At 41.5% G+C, this 20,761-nt stretch overlaps 1 protein-coding gene across 3 annotated transcripts in view; it reads left to right on the top strand.

Annotated features, from left to right (window-relative positions):
- The window catches only part of zfhx3b (zinc finger homeobox 3b), a 148,315-nt gene extending 130,218 nt beyond the window's left edge, over positions 1 to 18,097 (top strand). For all 3 annotated transcript variants that reach the window (XM_078286079.1, XM_078286041.1, XM_078286063.1), the window contains exons 9-11: positions 4,171 to 4,294; positions 4,800 to 10,325; positions 11,219 to 18,097. In XM_078286079.1, the coding sequence (XP_078142205.1) occupies positions 4,171 to 4,294; positions 4,800 to 10,325; positions 11,219 to 12,939 (7,371 nt within the window). In that variant the 3' untranslated portion in view covers positions 12,940 to 18,097. The remainder of the gene's footprint in view (positions 1 to 4,170; positions 4,295 to 4,799; positions 10,326 to 11,218) is intronic.
- Positions 18,098 to 20,761: the final 2,664 nt, after the last annotated feature.

The raw sequence follows: 20,761 nt of genomic DNA, 5'->3' as shown, positions 1-20,761 counted from the left end.
CTGAATTGCTTTTGTAATACATTTTGGACCGTGACTCCATTTTTGTCAACTCGATCATACAAAGTAGTAGTACACATTCCTCACCATTTTACCTAAACAAACCAGCATCTGCAAAATGAGTTTAAAATTGGATGGTGTTTTCTTTTCTTCTTTCTTTCTTTCTCTTTGTTTATTATTTGCAGTTTTTCAAGGTAACTTGTTTTTGCCTTTATTCAGTTTGATTGGTATGTATTAGCTTGTAAAGATGTAGTATAGACTATAGACTAGAATATTCATTCACTGAATAAATACCTCATGTCATGCATTGTCAGAAGCTTTTTCAACTCAGGGAATTCATTGGGAACAAAGTACAATAGAGGAACAAATGTTATGGCCTTGCCTCCTAGGATTTTTCTTGTATACATCACTGCAATCCAAGTTTTGATTCCATTTTCTATATCCTTTCTGTCTGATATTGTTCCATTATCTCCTCGGGGATTTTTTTGTTCTGTCAGCGACAAGGAAGCAGCAGCCAGTCTCTGTTGTGCTGCTTTATGGAGGCCCAGTATATTCCTATGTGCACACATTATGGCCAGTCAGAATGCAGCCAATGGGTCAAGTCAAGGACCAGTGTAAGGATTCAGCCATGCCAAGAAGATGACTCACTCATTCTTAGTCAATCCCCCACCCCCGAGTGGCTGCCTGGCTGTGAGGAAGAATGTCTCTCCTGTCTCCCCTCCTCTAAATTGCCAACATTTGAGCCTTTATCAAAACAAAGAATGCTGTTAATTGTGAAATAGCTGTAGGCAATCCCATTGGCTCATTGGAAGTCAGATAGGATTTAGCCTTTTTAAGATGCATATTCTTCTCTTCTCTTGCATTGTCTTAATCTGCCCATTATCAGAGAGCATTTTTTTCCAGCTCCATTGTAATCATAGTAATTTGGGGAGGGGTGCAGATAATCTGTGGGTTTTGGGTGTTTTTTTTTTGTCCTAGATGAGTAGCTCTTAGCTCCCAGTCCATTTATTAGCACATTGACATTCTCACCATGTCTATGATCACCTCTGTGCTAGTCAAAACAAAGCCTTTTATTATGAATGTGTTAAAGTAATTGTGACACAAATGAATCAAAATTCAATGAACAGTTTTCCCCTTTTAATGAAATTCAAGTCCAGGCAATGGGAATGTTATTATTCACTATTGATCTGGCCAAAATCAAATCTTACGTGAATAAAAAATTTACAGATTGTACAGAAACAATGAAAACTGTGACTGCACAAAGCACAGTCAAACCTCATATACTAATTAAAAAAAAACTGTCTAAATACTCAGCAATACTCCTACAGAAATATGATACATGTAATGAATCATATTGTAGCCTGAGTCAGGTGATCTTTGACTCACATTCCAAAGTTAGATTTATATCAGCTGCAATAAGATGCACTCACTGCTGCACCCTTATCTGCCCAGAGAGAATACTCTCCTTACTTTCTTTAATGCTTATCAAGGGGAAATAAAATTTTATTTGCTCTGTTTTCTTGTAAATCACAGAGCAAATCTTTGTTCTGTTCTATCCTGTGGAGCGGAATAGCTTGCCGGACAATCACTCAGTAAAACATTGCTCTGTCTGCTGCCGAGCCATCTTCACCCCCCATCTAGAAAGTAAATGGCAAGCACATTAGTATGGTAGATGGCAATATTTATTTCTTTTATAGAGATAGTAATGTACTGAACCACTACAAGAGGACCATGATAGAACAGAGGTAATATAACACACATTAAAGCCGGCACCTTTTTTATAACTGGTGAATGTAGATGGAAAGGTACTTTATCCTTTTCACATGTCTAGTAGAGGAGCCTAATGAATTCTGAAATAGGTGACTTTTATTTCTTGCCGACCATGCATAAAGATGCTCTCACTCTCTCACCCTTCATTTACCCACCCTCTGCACTCCCTCTCTCCTATACCCCATCTCTCTGTCTCTCCCTCTCTCTCTCTCTCCATATATATATATATATATATATATATATATATCCTCCTCCATTACTCCCTCCCTCTCTCACTCTATGTCTCATTTTCTGTCTGTATAAGATAGGGGTAATGAAAATAATTGTGCTTCATTAATTCTGAGTCTGGCTGGATGATAGCCATTCTGAACTATGTTTGCCAATTAGGCGGTCCAAATTAAAAGTGACCTTGGGATACTCTCTGCTCTTGCCTCTCATCGCCTAATGAAGCAGTTGTCTAGAAACAGTCCACTTTGTAATGTAAATCACCGCTGTGTTTTGTTTTTGTGACTCTCCATGCTGGTTGCATTAATTTTCCACTTCTCATTTGGAAGAGATGGAGGACAGAGAGGTAACCCCCTCCCCCCCCAAAAAAAAAAAAAACAAAGAGGGAAAATGGCTGGATATTTTCTAGTGAATTTGTGATCACACTAATCGTATAGTAATGGACTAGAAAGTGTTTACTGTTCCACTTAACCTTGAAGTCCCTGCAGACCCACTGTTGCTTGAGGGGGATTCTGCCCTGTTTGGAGCTGACATATAGGCTATATGGCATGCTATGTTCAGCCATATCCTCATTGTGTCTGTTAGAAGGACTCCTTGCAAATGGCAATAGACGGACCAAAGCCTCAAACACAGAGATCTGACACTGCACTCCCTTGTTTTGCAGTAAATTAAGTATCCATCAGATTTTTGCTTTAGTAACACTTCGATTGATTATTTGTTTTATTATTTACTTGCTATGTTTATGCAAGAATAACTATTATATAATATTAAAGTATAATAGTCAAAGTCAGAGATTTTTTATTTTGCTTTAAATTTTTGATTTGCATTCTTTTAGATTTTTTTTTTTACTTTTCTGTCTTTTTTGAGACACCTTCAATTGATGTTATGTGTAAGGATAGTCAGGATAACCATGATACGTCTTAAGGCTAAGGGAAGAGGGTTGTCCAAGAAGACCCTGAAATTGAGGTTCAGAAGAGAAACAGTGGGGAGAAGAGGTGGGATGTGGTGGAGTGATGTGAATTGAAATGCAGCATGGGGAGTGAGGCTGATTATTCTGTTTGGGAAGTTAATTGAAGGAAGGTGAAGCAGACAGGGCCTCATCTCCCAGCCTCCTCCAATCTCAGCCGATGATTATTGTTAAATAGGGGTCTGTTAATGAGTGAATTTGATGAATTGTCATCTTTTGGGGGTAAAAAAGAGGCTATCAGAGGGAGAAATAGGAGGAAAGTGGGTTGGGGGCGGCAAGGATAAAGAGAGGTTGCTGTCATTCACACATGATTGACTTCAACCTTTTGAGAGCAGAGAGAACCTGGGCGCTTCTCTGCACTTTTTAAATCAATATTCATTCGTCCTTGAAATGTTCCAATTAGAATAGTAGAAAAAATAATCCTTTTTTTTTTCTTTTTTTTTTCAATTTTAAAATGCATAGCATACCTTTTGTATTACCGGTTTCATGTTTTTTTTTTCTTTTGATCCTTTTATTTTTATGTAAGAATCAACTTTTCTACCTAATTTTTAATTTAACTGACACATCAAACAGCACTAATGTGTACTGTGATCCAAGCTAAAATAAGCTAAGACTATTTTTGCAAGATGGCTGGGAGTTAGTTTACCTAGAATGGATCACTCTCCATTGGAATAGTCGTTTTTCAAGGAAGAATTATTTAATTAGGCCCTCTAATAAGCTTTTCAGTTGGCCAAGGTAGGCCATGCAGTCCATCTCCCTAATTGGCTGCAGCAGAACTTACCAGGCATATGACAAAACACCAGCAGTGCTCAACTGTAAATTGCAGGAATGGCAAATGAAGTAAAAAGTAATATGATTATGTGTGTGTGTGTGTGTGTGTGTGTGTGTGTGTGTGTGTGCGTTTGTTTGCACATACGTACATGCACATTGGAGTGATCCACATGAATATAGTAATGTATATGTGTAAGCGAGTGAGGACCTCAGCAAGGTCTCCATGATATCTCTAGATTGTGTGGAAATTATCTTTTATGCTATATAAATATGTGACAGTTGATGTGTTTATATCCTTGTACATAACCGCGCTGTATTCATCCTCTTGTTTATGTATCTGTATTTTGTCTTTTAAACATTTTTAACATGAATATTAAATTGTATTGTGAATCATTGAGATCATTATTAACACTAGAATTGCCTTCTGCTTTGTTTTCCAGGTGACAGCAACTGAAGTGCTGCCAGCAAGCATGTTTTTACCTGTACCTGGCCCAGACAGAGAGTCCCAAAGCACCCCCCAAGCCACATCCAACTCCAACTCTGAGGACACAAAGAAGCAAACTGGTTAGTGTCACACTGTGTTAGAAATTTGGGGTTTACTTTACCATAGGCTACACTGTTTGTTTTACATACCATGCAATAGTTACTGCTCAAAATGTTCTTTATATTTGTTTTGCAAATACATTATTAAATTTATTACATTAGTTTCACACAGGTATAAGATCCTGTAATGAGCACTTTTTAATATTGGTTAATGATGGCTGAGCATACAATAAATGGGCTGAAATTAAATGTTATGTTTGATCAGGTGTACTTATTTTATTTTTTGGAAAATACATTGCATTGATCATGCCAAGACCATCAGTCACAACGAAGCAATGGGAATGATCTTTGGCATTCGCAGGTCTCTGTAGTAAATATTGCTTTCCATGTTCTATCCCTTCCCTAGGAATCCTGAAATGATCAGTGTTTTCATGTCCTCTGTTGAAGTTACATTTTGTTATGCAAAGACTTTGCAAATGTGGGCACATAATTAATTATTCTTTCCTTTTGGTTTATTTTTTGACAGATGCATCAGATGCTGATCCAGAGAAGGGGGTTTCACTTCCTACAGAAATAGCTGAGGCTCGTAAGTCACCTCTGGAGGATCAACAGTCCGAGAGGGATGATGCCACAGGATTCCTGTGTTGGAAGAAAGGCTGTAACCAAGTCTTCAAATCCTCCAACTCCCTCCAGATGCATTTCAATGAAGTTCACAACAAAAGGCCCCAGTTGCCTGTTTCGGATCGCCATGTCTACAAGTACCGTTGTAACCAATGCAGCCTGGCCTTCAAGACTGTGGAGAAGCTGCAGCTCCATTCACAGTACCATGTGATCAGGGCAGCCACCATGTGCTGCCTCTGCCAGCGTAGCTTCAGAACACTGCAGGCCTTGAAGAAACATTTGGAAACCAGCCACCTGGAGCTGAGTGAAGCTGATATCCAGCAGCTCTACGGGGGCTTATTGATGAATGGAGACATCATGGTCATGGGTGACCCATCCCTTGGTGAGGAGCATGGAAGCCTGGGAGAAGATGACAAAGAGGGGGAGGAAAGCGACCCAGAGGAAAAACAAAGCCCAACAGGTAGTGACTCTGGCTCATTGCAGGAAGATTCTGGATCTGAACCCAAACGTGCTCTGCCATTCAGAAAGGGTCCCAACTTTACAATGGAGAAGTTCTTGGATCCATCTCGTCCTTTCAAGTGCACTGTATGCAAAGAGTCCTTTACACAGAAGAACATTCTTCTGGTTCACTATAACTCTGTCTCCCACCTGCACAAGGTGAAGAGGGCCCTTCAGGAGTCCACCACTGGTCAACCTGAGCCTACCAGCAGCCCTGACAACAAGCCATTCAAGTGCAGCACTTGTAACGTGGCATATAGCCAGAGTTCTACTCTAGAGATACACATGCGCTCTGTTCTACACCAGACCAAAGCTAGGGCGGCCAAACTTGAAGCAGCAGGAGGGAGCACTAGCTCTGGGAGTGCTACTGGTTTGAGTGGTGGAGGATCCAGCATCAGCACTTCAACACCCAGCCCAAGCCCAGCAACTAACACAACTACTAGCTCTAGCAACCACAGTTCTTCTGGGTCTCAGACAGTTCAGAGTATTCTTGGAGGTAACCACATGAGCCAGTCTCACAGCATTGAAAGCCTGGGGAATTCTTCAGTGAGCTGTCATTCATCACCATCTGAGAACCATGAAGTAAAAAAGAAGAAATTTGCAGACATGCTATCTGCTAGGGGGCAACAACAGCAGCTTCAGCAACAACAGCAGTTGGCTCAGGCCCAGGCCCAAGCTCAAGCCCAGCTTCAACAAGAGCTTCAGCAGCAGGCTGCTCTTATACAATCACAGCTCTTCAACCCAGCACTTCTGCAGCACTTCCCTATGACAACCGATGCGCTTCTCCCTCTGCAACAGCAGCAGTTGCTCTTCCCTTTCTACATCCCTGGAGCAGAATTTCAGCTGAACCCAGAGATCAACATCAGTAGCTCAGCACTTGGCCTGGCAAGTTCCTCTACCTCCTCCCTGCTGGAGGAACTAAAGAACTCAGCCCAGCAGAGCTGTCTACAGCAGCAACTGATGCACCACCACCTTCAGCAGCAACATCAACAGCAGCAACAGCAACAACAACAGCAGCAGCAGCAGCAGCAAGCCCACTCGGCCCAGGGGCAGATGGCATTACTGCAACAGAGTGCTTCTCTCCTCCAGCAGTCTGAAAAAAAGCAGAAGCCTCCTTCCTCTCACAATGAGAAAGACAGGGAAATACAAAGAGATAAAGACACAATTGAAAAAACTGAGGAACATGTCAAAGATTCTACAGACAACAAGGCAAAAGAAAAGAAGGACATGCAGCAGATTTCAATTAATACTAACCACGATTCTGGATTGCCTCCACCAAGGATTGCTTCAGATGCTCGTGGAAATGCAACTAAAGCCCTTCTGGAGAATTTTGGTTTTGAGTTAGTAATTCAATACAATGAAAACAAGCAGAAAGCTCAGAAAAAGACAGCTGGGACTGGACCTACAGGATCAAGCGGTCCAGGTGGGATAACAAGAGTGGTGGACCCCATTGAGGGATTAGAGAAACTGGAATGTGAAGCCTGTGGCAAGCTGTTTTCAAACATTCTCATTCTGAAGAGTCACCAGGAGCATATCCACCAGGCCTTCTTTCCATTCCGATCCCTTGAGAGATTTGCTAAGGAATACAGAGAGCAGTATGATAAACTCTATCCACTGAGACCCCCTACACCAGAGGCTGCACCGGCTCCTCCACCACCACCTCCTCCTCCTCCTCCTCCACCTCCACCGCAGCGAGCACCCACACCAAATATTCCTGTCTCTGCTGCCTCACTTACACCTCCAACTGTACCTCCCCCACAGCCTCAAGTTTCAATGGCACAAATTTCCATGCCAATGGATCTGCCCCTCTTTTCACCACTCATGATGCAGCCAATGTCTCTCCAGTCTTTGCCTTCTCAGTTGCCTTCCCAGTTACCCTCTGTTGAGTCAGGCCTGGCCTCAGATCTGGCCCAGCTCTATCAACAACAGCTCACACCAGCCATGCTACAGCAGCAGCAGAACAAGAGGCCACGAACACGTATCACAGATGACCAGCTTAGGGTCCTACGACAATACTTTGATATTAACAATTCACCCAATGAGGATCAGATTAAAGAAATGGCAGATAAATCAGGGCTGCCACAAAAAGTCATAAAGCACTGGTTCAGAAACACTCTATTCAAAGAGCGCCAGCGCAACAAAGACTCACCATACAATTTCAATAATCCACCAATAACTACTCTGGAAGACACCAAAATTGACTCGAAACCTCCTTCCCCTGAGCCCCAGAAACAAGAATGCTACGGAAGTAAGAGATCATCCAGGACTAGGTTTACTGACTACCAGCTGAGAGTGCTTCAAGACTTCTTTGATGCCAATGCTTATCCTAAAGATGATGAATTTGAACAGCTCTCCAACCTTCTGAGCCTCCCCACTCGTGTAATTGTTGTCTGGTTCCAGAATGCTCGCCAGAAAGCAAGAAAGAATTATGAAAACCAGGGTGATGGAGGAAAAGATGGTGAAAGAAGAGAGTTGTCAAATGACCGCTATATTCGCACCACCAATCTGAATTATCAGTGTAAGAAATGCAGTCTGGTTTTCCAGCGTATATTTGACCTAATAAAACACCAAAAGAAGCTGTGTTACAAAGATGAAGATGAGGATGGGCAATATGACAGCCAAAATGAGGATTCAATGGATCTTTCACATGAATACTATACCCCCTCTGGGTCCTCCTGTCACACCCCAATGCCCTCCTCCTCAAGCCTCTGCCCCCTCCCACCCTCCACTTCAGCATTCTCACACCTCCCATCTACCGAGAAAGAGGAGGCATCACCAGCCAACACCTCAAACACTTATGATGAGAAGCCTAAACAATTACCGGAAATGTCTGCCGATCCACGTGAAAACCAAACTTCAATTAAACAGGAAATTGTGCATCAGCCCCAATCTGAGACACAGCACCATAGATCTCAGCGAGAAGAGAAGACTCAAACAATTCCCAAGGCCATCAAACATTCATCTCCTTCCTTCTCTCAACAACAGCAGCAGTGTGGTCCCTCAGCCTCTCAGACAAGCCAGGCCCCCTCTCAAAGCTCTCACCTGAGCCTCAACGCACACCTGACCTCTGCCTCACAACAACTGGCACAGCAGATGATCCCTTACCAGTGTGAGCAGTGCAAGGTTGGCTTCCCCTCCTTTGAGCACTGGCAGGAACACCAGCAATTACACTTCCTCTCTGTGCAAAATCAATTCATCCACCCTCAATTCCTCGACCGCCCGATGGACATGCCTTTCATGCTATTTGATCCCAGCAATCCTCTTTTGGCAAGCCAACTTCTCTCCGGGGCAATGCCACAGATTCCCAGCAGCTCTGCCACCTCTCCATCCACCCCCACCTCCACCATGAACTCCCTGAAGAGGAAGTTGGAGGAGAAAGCTGGCACTAGTCCAGGAGAGAATGACAGCACAAACAGTGGAGAGGAGCCACAGAGAGACAAGCGGCTTAGAACCACCATCACACCTGAGCAGCTGGAAATCCTATATCAGAAGTACTTATTAGATTCAAATCCCACACGTAAAATGCTCGACCACATAGCTCATGAGGTGGGACTAAAAAAGAGGGTAGTGCAAGTCTGGTTCCAAAATACCAGAGCCAGGGAGAGAAAAGGCCAGTTTAGGGCAGTAGGGCCAGCTCAAGCTCATCGTAGGTGCCCTTTTTGTCGGGCTCTTTTCAAAGCAAAAACTGCACTTGAGGCACACATTCGTTCTCGTCACTGGCATGAAGCCAAACGTGCTGGCTACAATCTAGCTCTGGCTGGTATGTTACCTGAACAGGAGGGGATGCAAATGAAAATGGATGTTCTAGATATATCAAGCTATTCCCAGCTTGCCCCCACTATCAATGATGGACAAAGCTCCTCCCTGTCACCAGTGAACAAAAACATGGATTTGTCTCCCAGGGCCCTACTGAGCCCTTCATCCATTAAAGTTGAGGGAATGGAAGACTTTGAGAGCCCAACCATGTCCTCTGTAAACCTCAGCTTTGATCAGAGCAAACTTGATAATGATGACTGTTCGTCTGTGAATACAGCCATCACAGACACAACCACCGGTGATGAGGCCAATGCTGATAATGACAGTGCTGATGCAAAGCACAGCCAAAATAGTGGCGATTACTTGTCTAAGTCTGGGGGCACAGCCCCCTCCCTTGAAAATGACGACCAGATGTCCTCAGGGTTGGTGAGCCCTGCAACGAGCTATTATGCTAAGGACTATGAAAATGAAAATATGATTGACTACAGTGAGACCTCCAGCCTGGCTGACCCCTGCTCTCCAAGCCCTGGAGCTTCAGGCAGCAGGAGCATTGACAGTGGAGACCGTCCTGGCCAAAAGCGCTTCCGTACTCAGATGACCAACCTCCAGCTGAAAGTGCTGAAATCTTGTTTTAATGACTACAGGACTCCCACTATGCTGGAATGTGAGGTACTTGGCAATGACATTGGACTTCCAAAGAGAGTGGTTCAGGTGTGGTTTCAAAACGCCCGTGCCAAGGAGAAAAAGGCTAAACTCAGCATGGCCAAGCACTTCGGAATAAATCAGACGTCCTATGAGGGGCCCAAAACTGAATGCACTTTGTGTGGTGTCAAGTATAGTGCTCGCCTCTCTGTTCGTGATCACATTTTCTCCCAGCAACACATCTCTAAGGTAAAGGATACCATTGGGAGCCAGTTAGATAAGGAAAAAGAATACTTTGACCCAGCCACAGTCCGCCAACTTATGGCCCAACAAGAGATGGACCGCATTAAGAAGGCCAATGAAGTTTTAGGACTGGCACAGCAGCAAGCCATGCAACAGCAGGGGATGTTTGATAACCCCGCAATGCAGGCTCTGAATCTACAGTCAGCCTATCCAAATCTGCAAGGGATCCCCCCTGTCCTTTTGCCAGGGGTTGGCAGCCCCTCCCTTCCCAGCTTTAACTCATCTAATTCAGGTATGTCTTCATTTGGCAATCATTCACTGATATACAGATACATTTTTGAAGTGCAGAGTTGCAGATGATTTTTTTTCTGCAACTTAATTCTGTTGTAATTAATAAAAAATATTGCTGACAGTTGTTAATATATACAGCAATTATATAAACTGCACTTGTCCAGGAAACCTATTTGGAAAAATAATACAATAGGACTTCCATAGTGTCCTAACAGAATACAATGTTGTTACTCTCCTTAAATGAATTTCTCTTGTCATCAATCAATCTGTCATGCACACTTGTTTACACTGGCACACATAAAATGACTGTATAACATAATATAATCGTGTAAGGGCACTTTGTACACATTTAATCTTGACTTACTAGTCACTGGAGAGAAGGTTGTTTTTGTTCATAATGAGTCGTAAGTCATTCAGTAAGTCATTCACATTAATTTGACAGTTTGTTCTGCACAAGTAGAAAAATGAGACATTATGGTAGGTACTTCTTTAATGCAACAGATAATTATGATACAAAATCCAGACAGGGCAAACTTGCTGACATGTGCCATCAAGTTTACAAGCCCTTTTAACTACCACCACTGAATTGGGAGAGCATCAAATGCCTCTATAGAGTGAATACTAATGGATCACTCTATATTCTGAACCACTTTAACTTGGCGAACATTACCTGAGCTTGACCTCATTATCATTTGATATACATGTTTTCATTAACCTTTTCTGTGCCTGTTTATAGACCAGTAATGGACGCCATGACATAAAACTGTTCATTTTTTGCTATAGACTAGTTGTATAACCTTTTCTTTTATTATCAAATAACCTTACATCCATTGAAGAAATATACCCATCAATGCTTAACTTTTTTTTTTCTTTCTATATTTTCACTTTTTCCAGCTTTAACTCCTCCAAAACCTCCAAACCTCCTGAACATGCCTGGTGCCAGTGTTCCCTCACCTAGTCTCCCCACATCTGGATTACCCAACAAGCCTCCCTCCTCGTCCTCCTTGGCCTCATCCAGCCCAGCCCAGACCAGCACGTCTGCCTCCCACTCAAGCCCCAACTCCACCTCCATATCCACCTCCTCAACTGCCCAGTCCGGCTCCCGGTCTGAACCCCCCAAAGAGCGTGACGCTGAGAGGTTAAGAGAGAAGGAGAAGTCCAAGGAAAAGGCAGAGAAGTCCCCGACCCCATCTTCAACAGGAAGCACCCCAGCCCCTTCCACTTCTGCTGCCAGCGCCAAGAAGGAGAAACCAGACACAGCTGTACCTGCCACCTCTATGCCCACACCTGGCATGGAGTATGTGGTAGACCCTGCCCAGCTTCAGGCCCTGCAGGCTGCTTTGGCATCAGACCCCACAGCTCTCCTCACAAGTCAGTTCCTGCCCTACTTCATGCCTGGCTTTTCCCCATATTACGCCCCTCAGATACCTGGGGCTCTCCAAGGGGGCTACCTACAGCCGATGTATGGCATGGAAAGTCTCTTCCCCTACAACCCAACCTTGTCACAAGCACTGATGGGCCTGTCCCCAGGGTCCCTGCTGCAGCATTACCAGCAATATCAGCAGAGCTTGCAGGAGGCACTACAGCAGCAGCAGCGGCAGCTTCAGCAGATCCAGCAACCCAAAGCGAGCCAAACTCCAGTTCCCCCTCAACCTTCGGGGGATCGCAAAGAATCTGCCAAAGATCCAGTGAAAACAGAGGAGCAAAAAGGCAACCCCCGTAGTGAATCCTCTTCCTCCTCCTCCTCCTCCTCTCACAATAAACTACCCTCCGAGCAGAACGAGATGGATGGCAAAGCTGTGGACCCTCATCTAGACCAGTACATCGTCCCCAAGGTGCAGTATAAACTGGCATGCCGCAAGTGTCAAGCAGTTTTCACCAAGGAAGAAGCGGCTGTTACCCACCTTAAATCTATCTGTTTTTTCGGTCAGTCTGTGGCAAACCTGCAAGAGATGTTGCTGCGTGTCCCCGGTGGCGTAGGTGCAGGGGCTGGAAGTCTCTATGACTGCCTGGCTTGTGACACCACGTTGGATGGGGAGAAAGCACTCAGTCAACACCTGGAATCGGCATTGCACAAACACAGAACAATCAAGCGATCAGCCAGAAATGCCAAAGAGCACGCTACTAGTTTATTACCTCACTCTTCAGCCTGCTTCCCCAATCCTAACACCGCATCTACCTCGCAGTCTGCCACTCATCCCATCAGCAGCCCCCCTCCCCCGCCAACAACATCAGCCACCATGCCATCCTCTGCTGTCTCCTCTTCCCTGTGCTCCTCCTCTACCGCCCCACTCAACACCACAGCTGCCGGCAAACCCTGGCCCCAGGCCCCTTTCTCCAGAGCTTTAGCTGGGAAGCCCAATGCCAGTCCCTCCTCTTTTCCTCCAGTGTCCTCACCTTCAACGGTTACCTCAAGTTCATTGAGCACCTCAGGAGTTCAGACCTCGATACCAACAGACGTCTTTACCGACGAGTCTGACTCTGACAGCAGTCAGAAGTCAGCAGACAGGCTGGGCAGGACGGCGGAGGAGCCGCAACAGCCTGGCTTTGTCAAAGACAGTAGTAGTTGTAGTAGTAATCTTGCTAGTGTAGGAACAGACTCCATCAGATTGTAAAAGAGCTTTCAGTGATGGACAATATTTAAAAAACACAAAAGACAAAAAAAAACACAAATGGAAAAAAAAATACAAAAAGCAGCGATGTTAAAAATACATTTAAAATATACAAACCAATTTCAGAAAAAGATGTGTAAAGACTAACTGCAATTCCAAAGCTTGTAACCAAAAATTTAAATGTTAGTGGATTGTTTTCCCATATCAACATGCTGGTTTTCGTTTTTTTTTTTTTGTTTGTTTTTTGTTTTTGTTTTTGTTTTTTTCAACTGAAATACATGCATACTAATATATGAGAATAGAAAAGATCACTGCAGTTATGTTTTGGGTAATGATAGAGGAATGCTGTACTGTATGGCAATGGACTGCCTCAAAGTTGATAAATGGCCCAAGAACCCTTTTGACGAAACACAAGTCAACAAGCTGTCCCTTTGTTTTGTAATTATTTCTACTTAATAGCACAGCCACAAAAAGCCAGTATGTACTGTATGGGAGAATAGTCTATCAGTTTTCTTGCTATTTAAGCATTCAGATACCAATGGCTTGCAAAAGTAAAAGAATAATGTAATGTCTATTTTATTCTCAGGTCAACAGCTCACAGATGTTTTTCTGTTACAGAAATCCATGTTTTACACCTTTTGTTTCTAACAGGAGATGAACATTGTTTTTTATTTTTCAGAACTTGATTTAATAGAAAGTTTTAAGATGAATGAAATTATAATTAAGGCATAGTTTCTGGGCATTCAAAAAGGGTAGATGATTTGCTGACTTTAACATTTGGAATCCTTTTAAAGGGGGCGGGGAGGGGGGTGGAATTAGCAATCCCATTTTACCCAGACAAGGAGAGCATTGCAGACATGATGATGGGCGATAAAAAGATTTTTGATTAAAAAAAACCTTCTGTATTTATGATAGATATGAACATTTTTGGTGTTAAGTAGATTGTTGCATTGGAAATGAATTTAAACAGTATGGTAGATTGAAAAAACTTTGTGTACATTTAGCTTTTGTATCGTCCAACTTTAAGACGCTTCATTTGATGTTGTCTTGGTCATTCCGATAGACTAGATTATGGACAGGTAACTTATCTAAACTTTATTTCTGTCTTATTCTCAGCTTCTTGGGAAACATTCACCCAAATGCCCCTCCTGACAAGGCAGGATCCTCTCTTTTAAAATGATTTTAGTTCTATGGTTTGGTTGGTATGACACTAACCAAAATGAAAAAGATCCTGGGTGAAATGTTGAAATTGTTTTATTTTATTTTTGTGTTACCTTTGTGCACTTATCACTGTCTGACTCCTATTTCTCACTCTACTTGTTCCTCTCTTTTCGCACTTATTTTCTCTGCTCTCCTGTATTTGTAGATATGTACACTACAAAGCAGGTCTTTTGTTCTTCATGTAGTGTGGCTACAGTCTTTTTCAACTTTATTTTCATTTAGACATTTTTGTTGTTGTCATAAATGAAAATGAAAAAAGAATACTAATAATAATTCTCACGCTTTAAAACAAAAAGAAAATCCAAAGACTAAACACTTTCACCATTGGTGCATAAAGATGAGAAAAGAGGCTTCTTTATACTTGAGAATTTGTTGCTGTTTTTAGAGGAAAGAAAACAAAGTTTTAAAAGATAAAGGAGTACGCATCAGAGTTGCCGTTTTTGCTTCTTTGCAAGCAAACAGGTGGCTTTTTTACGTAAATACCAAGAATACCAAAAACCAAAAAGGGCCCTTGTCCTTGCATTGTGGAGTAGCACCGTTACAGAGCCATTGCAGTTTGTAAGATAGAGGTTATTAATCTTTGTTTGACTTTTCTGTCACACTCAAAAGTCCATTTTTTAAGAAAATGTATAAGGTCTGGTCTTCGAGGACATACGTTTTGCTGCTAATGTAGAATTTTGAAAGAAAAAAAAGAGTACCTAGATGCATGCTCATTTTGCTTTTGGCTAAGCTTTAACTAAAACAAACAATAAACCAATTTCTTGCCTCTGCGACACCTTTTTTTTCTTGTTGCAAAAACGGAACTTTGAAGACTGTGAATATATGTTCCAAAGGACATTTTGCCGATTTTCTTTTTGAACAGACCAATGTTTAAAGCCAATGATCTATAACGTTTGTAAAGAACAGTGCATTCCAAATATCACAATGGATTTTTCTTAAGCAAGGACTGATCCTATTTCATTTAATTGCTTTTAATTGTCACAATCTATTTTTTTCTCATTTCTAAAGTGACTGTAAGCTGTTGTGTAAATTTAGCATCATGGGTTGCTAAACAAAGTGACCTGGATATGTCATTTTGTGCTGGCATGGAACATTGCTGAGAATCCCTCCATCCAGTCAAGGTTGTTGCTCACTTGTTAAGCAAGTAATAGTGGTTACCAAAAAAATGTATATAATACATCTGGTACTGATGCGTCTGATAGGTTTAGTATCATTATGCCGCTCAACTCACAACTAGTCTCAGAAGGAAACAATGGCTGTTTTGCTAAGGAGTGGTTGCCCCCTTCCTGGGAAATCCACTGGTGACTTGCCCCATGTGTCTGCAGGGTGCCACTTCCATGCATAATATAGATTACAGGTTTTAAAGGGACGTCTTCATTCCAAAGCATTATTTCTGGAAAAAGCAGGAGGTTTTTTGAAGATGTCCCTTGGTTTCAAATAGTTAAGAGATATGTCATGCTTTCATGTCCAAAGAAGTTACCCACTCCATCTTATTGCAATGGAAATGGATGTGCATAGGTATCCCCACCCTCTCACAGACAAACCGATGAACTAAAATTGTATTTAATTTCTTTACACCAAAACCAAGACATATTTAAATTTGTGAAGAACTGCTTTTCGGCCACTATTGTATAGCAAATATGTTCGCCCTAACAAATACAATGCACAATCTCAGAAGTGTGTTAAAGTGCTACGTCTTGCAGAGCAATGTGATTTGGTGTTAATACTTCAGCATGCTGTTGAAATTCAATTGATTTGGTCTGCAAGCTTGCCACTTCTCTAAAGTCCAGTTATCTGAAATACTGTTCATATGTACTTTCTTATTTTGGAGAATTCTAATGTTGTACAGTTTTTTCTTGAATACGTTTGCTTTATTTTAATTTTCAGATACAATGTCAGACATGTATTGTTATTTTCTTATAAGTATTTGTATGTTATTTTAGTTCCTGTATATTACTTTTTCTCATAAATTAACACTAGCTTTAATTTGAATCGCTGAAATTAAAAAAAACAACAACTTTATTCTATGACCTGGCCACTTTATGGTGTGATAATGTTCTTTATATTCATTGTCTTTATGACACTGTTTGATCTCTTATTTCCAAAGTGTAATCTTTGTTTTGGGCTCTTTTGTGGAGGACAATGTCGAGGTCTCTACATCAGATTCAGCCAGCATGGACTGTGTGAGTTTGTATGTTTGTGTGTGTGTTTCATAAGAGCCAGCATCAATTCAAGATTTTTTATTTTTATTTTATTATTATTATTATTATTATTATTGTATTTTTTTTTTTTTTTTTTTTGCATTTCATTTTTTAATATACTTATTAACACACCAAAACAAACTGAACCACAAAGCTGGAATATGAATAACTGAAATTTAGGAAATCAAAATTTAAAGATAATAATCAAAAATGAGGAGAATGATGATACCGAAGCACTGAGCAGTTTTTACTTTGATTGAATATATGAATGTGGCCAAAGCTTTATGCAGTTGAAACAAAAAGAAAAAAAAAATTACAATTTGTGCCCCAGATAAGTGTATATTTTATTGTGGCACAATAGGCTGCAGTGGATAACTGGATCCGCTGACTTACATTGGGATACTTGATTTTAATGGACATTTACAAAGAGAGATAAAGACAAGGTTTTGCTGTAGAGGTCGTCTTTTGCCCACTGTGAAAACGAACGTGTACCTGTATACAGATATAGATATATTTAAAACAAGACATCAACTTTTTTTGTTTTGAGATGAAGAAGGAATGAAAAGAAAAAAAAGGACTCTGGGAAGCTTTGGAGATCTTGTTAGGAGGACATGAGAGGCTGTGGGCACACCAAAACTGGGCATGGGAGCCAAAGGCAGGCTCAAAACAGCTTTAATATCACCTCCTTATTTGATTACTGACAACTCTGTAATGGGAATGGACTCTGGAACCAATGGACATGTGTGACACAGAGAGGAAAGTCCTTAGATGAAACTGAACTTAAGTGGCTCCAGCTGCCTCTTTCTCCCTTCTGTCTCTCTCTCTTTCTTTCTCCAGCTCTGCCTCTGCTTCTGCTCTTTGATGGACATTTTCCACATTTCAGGACAGGATGGACAGAGATGCTTGCTTCATTTTCTCCCAGTTCATGTTGCTACCCGTTTCATTTCCTTGTGCTTGTCTCTGATTGACAAGTAAAGCTCTCCAGTCAGAAGGCGGCTCACCCCTCTCTCTGTTCATTACATCATCTAAAAAGAGAAATGAATAGCAGAGGAAGGGGAAGGGTTCTCTAAGCTGTCATTCTTAAAGAGGCAGTTACACACTAAAAAAGCGTATCAACCAAAATTAACAACCAAACTAACAAACAACCAAACAACCATTTGCTCCAACTTCAAAGATGAACTGTTACTTGGAGCTCTCTGTTCCTTTTGTGACTTCTGGTGCCACAATGTTTTTTTATGCTTTTAGTTTTTCTTTTTGTTTCCTTGAATTACTCCTCCTCCGAGCCTCATAAGCATGGCTCTGTGGCTCCAGGCAGCCCACCCGAGGGTAGAAAAAAACAGCCTTGCAATGTACAAAAAAGAGCAAGTTAAACCAAAAATGTTGTTCTTGATGTCTTTTCTATACTGTAGTCTTGTTAGCTTTTTTGTTACTGTAATTATATGATGAAGATTTCCAAACTGTACCAAATTACATGGAAACTAACATACATAAACCACATGGAACTTCAGACTTTTAAAGAAACTTTTGTCACAAAACCTTGTTGTCCTAGTTAAGTTGATTGTAGATGGTAATTGAATATACTCCTTTGAAAATATTTCATCAAGTATGTTTCTTGCTCATTGTGATACATTAAAAAAGTATGAGCATAAAATGCGCTGGTTGTGACTCATCTTTGAGTGTTGTGGTATTTGATCGCTGCTTTTAAGAGTGAGTGTCTGCACAGCACAGTCAAGCCTCGGTCTGACAAATGTTCAGGAATGTTGTTGCATATTGGAAAAAGAGTGTCGTCAAACTTTTTTGTTTTTGTTTTGTTTTTGAAAGAGAATTCTCTTGCAGTAGTATTTCTTTGAAGTGGATTGTATGACAGTACAGAGGAATTACAATGATGAACAACAGTACCTGGTTCCCTCTCTATTTACTGGGAAAGTTTGATTCAGGCCTTAAGTACATGAAAAGTACCAGCCAACATAGAGTTAACTACTACTTAAAAAGGTTCTACAACTATATAGTGCAACTATACATTTTCAGTGAAGAAGACCTTAGCAGTGTTGAATATACGACTGCAATCATCACATTCTGCTACTTCACATTCACATTTCCTCACTGCAGTGTTAAAACTATAACTGCTAATCATTGTTTTAATTAATACATAGAAAGAGTGATCTTGTCACATCCCTTTAGCCTCTTTGAAATTCCCTCTGCCCTGAGATACATCATCCGTTATATTTAGACCGCTGGTAGGGATGCTCAGTGGGCAAGCCTAATTAATACATATTAAGCAACAAATAAGGGCTTCTTCTTAATTAGAAGTGGCTGGCTGCAACTAATGTAATCAGAGGCTTTGAAAATTGAGGCTTAGAAAAATGCAGCTTAAAATGAGTTGCATTGTAAAAAGCCGTACTTTTGAATTCATCTGGAGTGACGGTGAAAGTGCAGCTTTGAGATTTATTACACGTTTTTGAGTATTTTACACATAATGTACTGTACTGAATATGTTGAGTGTGTATATGTCTCTTTGCTTTGTTGCATGGATATGAGGTCTGACAGTAGATGAGTATCTGGCTTTTACTCTGTCACTGTCACCTTTTCCAACTTGTCTATAGGAGCTGAATGCTGGTGTGACAGGTTTGTGGGACAAACTCTTCCCCCTCGTTTCTGCAAGACAATGGTGCCTGTTCACTAATGCAGTGTGAGCTGCTGGGCAGAGGAATAGCATTTTCAAAGTTTAAGTTCAGTGGTGTCCCTTTAAATTTTACACACAGCCTAGAATGAATAACTGGTAAAGGAGTAGAGTTAAACTGACATTTTGTTCTCATGTTAATTTCAAAAGGGGCATCCAGTACAGTTAGGTCATTATTTGTTTTTAGTTACAGTATGGGACACATCTGATCTTGTCATTGTAGTCTAAACTGCATGAATTTGATTTAGTGTCGTTGGCCCTCGGCAGCATACAAACAAATCTGTCCTGCCATAATGAGGGGGAAAGGTCAAGCAAGGTGTAGCAAGAAAGTCAAATGTGTTAATCAGATTGCATCTGGATTCTTAAAGAAAATTCCTGTTTTATATCAGTCACTCATTTCTAAAAGACAAACCCAAAATCTTGATTATATTGGTTTAAATATAATACTGGAGGGCTGTGAATGTAATTAGATCTTCTTTTTGAAAATAAAACGGTGAAATAACAACCTTTATGGTGAGGCCTCTCCTTGCCTCTCCAGAGAAGATTAATTCGACACACAAGAGCATGTACATCCATTTTGATGTTTCCTAAGGGAAGTGTGCTGATATTATTGCATTGTGATATTTGATGGACTGCTGTACCGCTCAGAACAGATGACTGAATTGCTTTCTGTTTTATTATAAATATGAAATAGGAGATGAGGTGAATCCTCATGCTGGTTTTTAAGAAAACTATGAAAACAAGGTAAAGGGTTTCTGAAGAGCATCAAACCTCTGAAGAGAGTTTAAGGAAGGGGCCATCCTGTCTCAAGCAATGGGCCAGATTCATTGGCCATGTTGAGCCAATTAACACGCAAGGGCACATCCCGAATGAATTAAAAACACTCTAATCCGATCAGTGTGAAAAGCAAGGCCATTTCCTTCACAGGCCTGGACCAGATGGCACTCACACTCTGATGCTGCATTGAAACAGGCCAGGTCCAGTCACAGAGTGTGAAATTGGGTTAGCGCCTGAGTCTAACACAGGCCCTGGGCAATCTGAGCTCCCAAACCCGTGCTCTCTTGGCCTAAAGGTACAGGACCCACCATACCAATCTTGGGCCCCATATTTAATTATCATCCTCAATGCGCCTCACTCACTCAGTCATTTCAGTCAGTGGTGGATCCGACTTACAGCTGCCTACAGTCGCTTGACTCCTTAGCCCAATCAGCCTTATACAAGTATCCTAAATAGCCCCTGACATACCACAAAATATTCTTTCTTAGGTCCTAAGGCTACAGTTCTGTTGGATAGAATATCACAGACTGTGTTTGTACAGTATGACCCTAGCTGGGTGGTGATGCCATGCTGATTCCTGAACTCTTGCTTTGTCGAAATAATGGCTTGGTGGGGTTTCCAATGCTCTCCAGGATCAGCTTTCAACATTTGCAGTGAATAAATGGTACAAATGTTGGATGACTCTCGTCAAAATGACTACAAAAGCCACGGTCGTGAATAGCATGACAATGCAATCGTGAGCATTGTCTTAAATGAAAAACATGGCTCTCTAATGGTTGCTTGGCTTTAAGGATTGGCACTACCACTTGACACCACAAAGGCAGAAAATGAGGAGCAGAGGCTGGAAGGGAAACCACACCACCACACATCCCAGCATGCTATTCAATTCCTTGCCATAGACAGTGCATCCTGCTTCCATCTTAGCCAACAGAGGAGAGTCAACTCT

This window comes from Centroberyx gerrardi, chromosome 1, assembly GCF_048128805.1.
Source record: "Centroberyx gerrardi isolate f3 chromosome 1, fCenGer3.hap1.cur.20231027, whole genome shotgun sequence".
NCBI classification, from domain to species: Eukaryota; Metazoa; Chordata; class Actinopteri; order Beryciformes; family Berycidae; genus Centroberyx; species Centroberyx gerrardi.
This window is presented reverse-complemented; position numbering and strand designations above follow the sequence as displayed.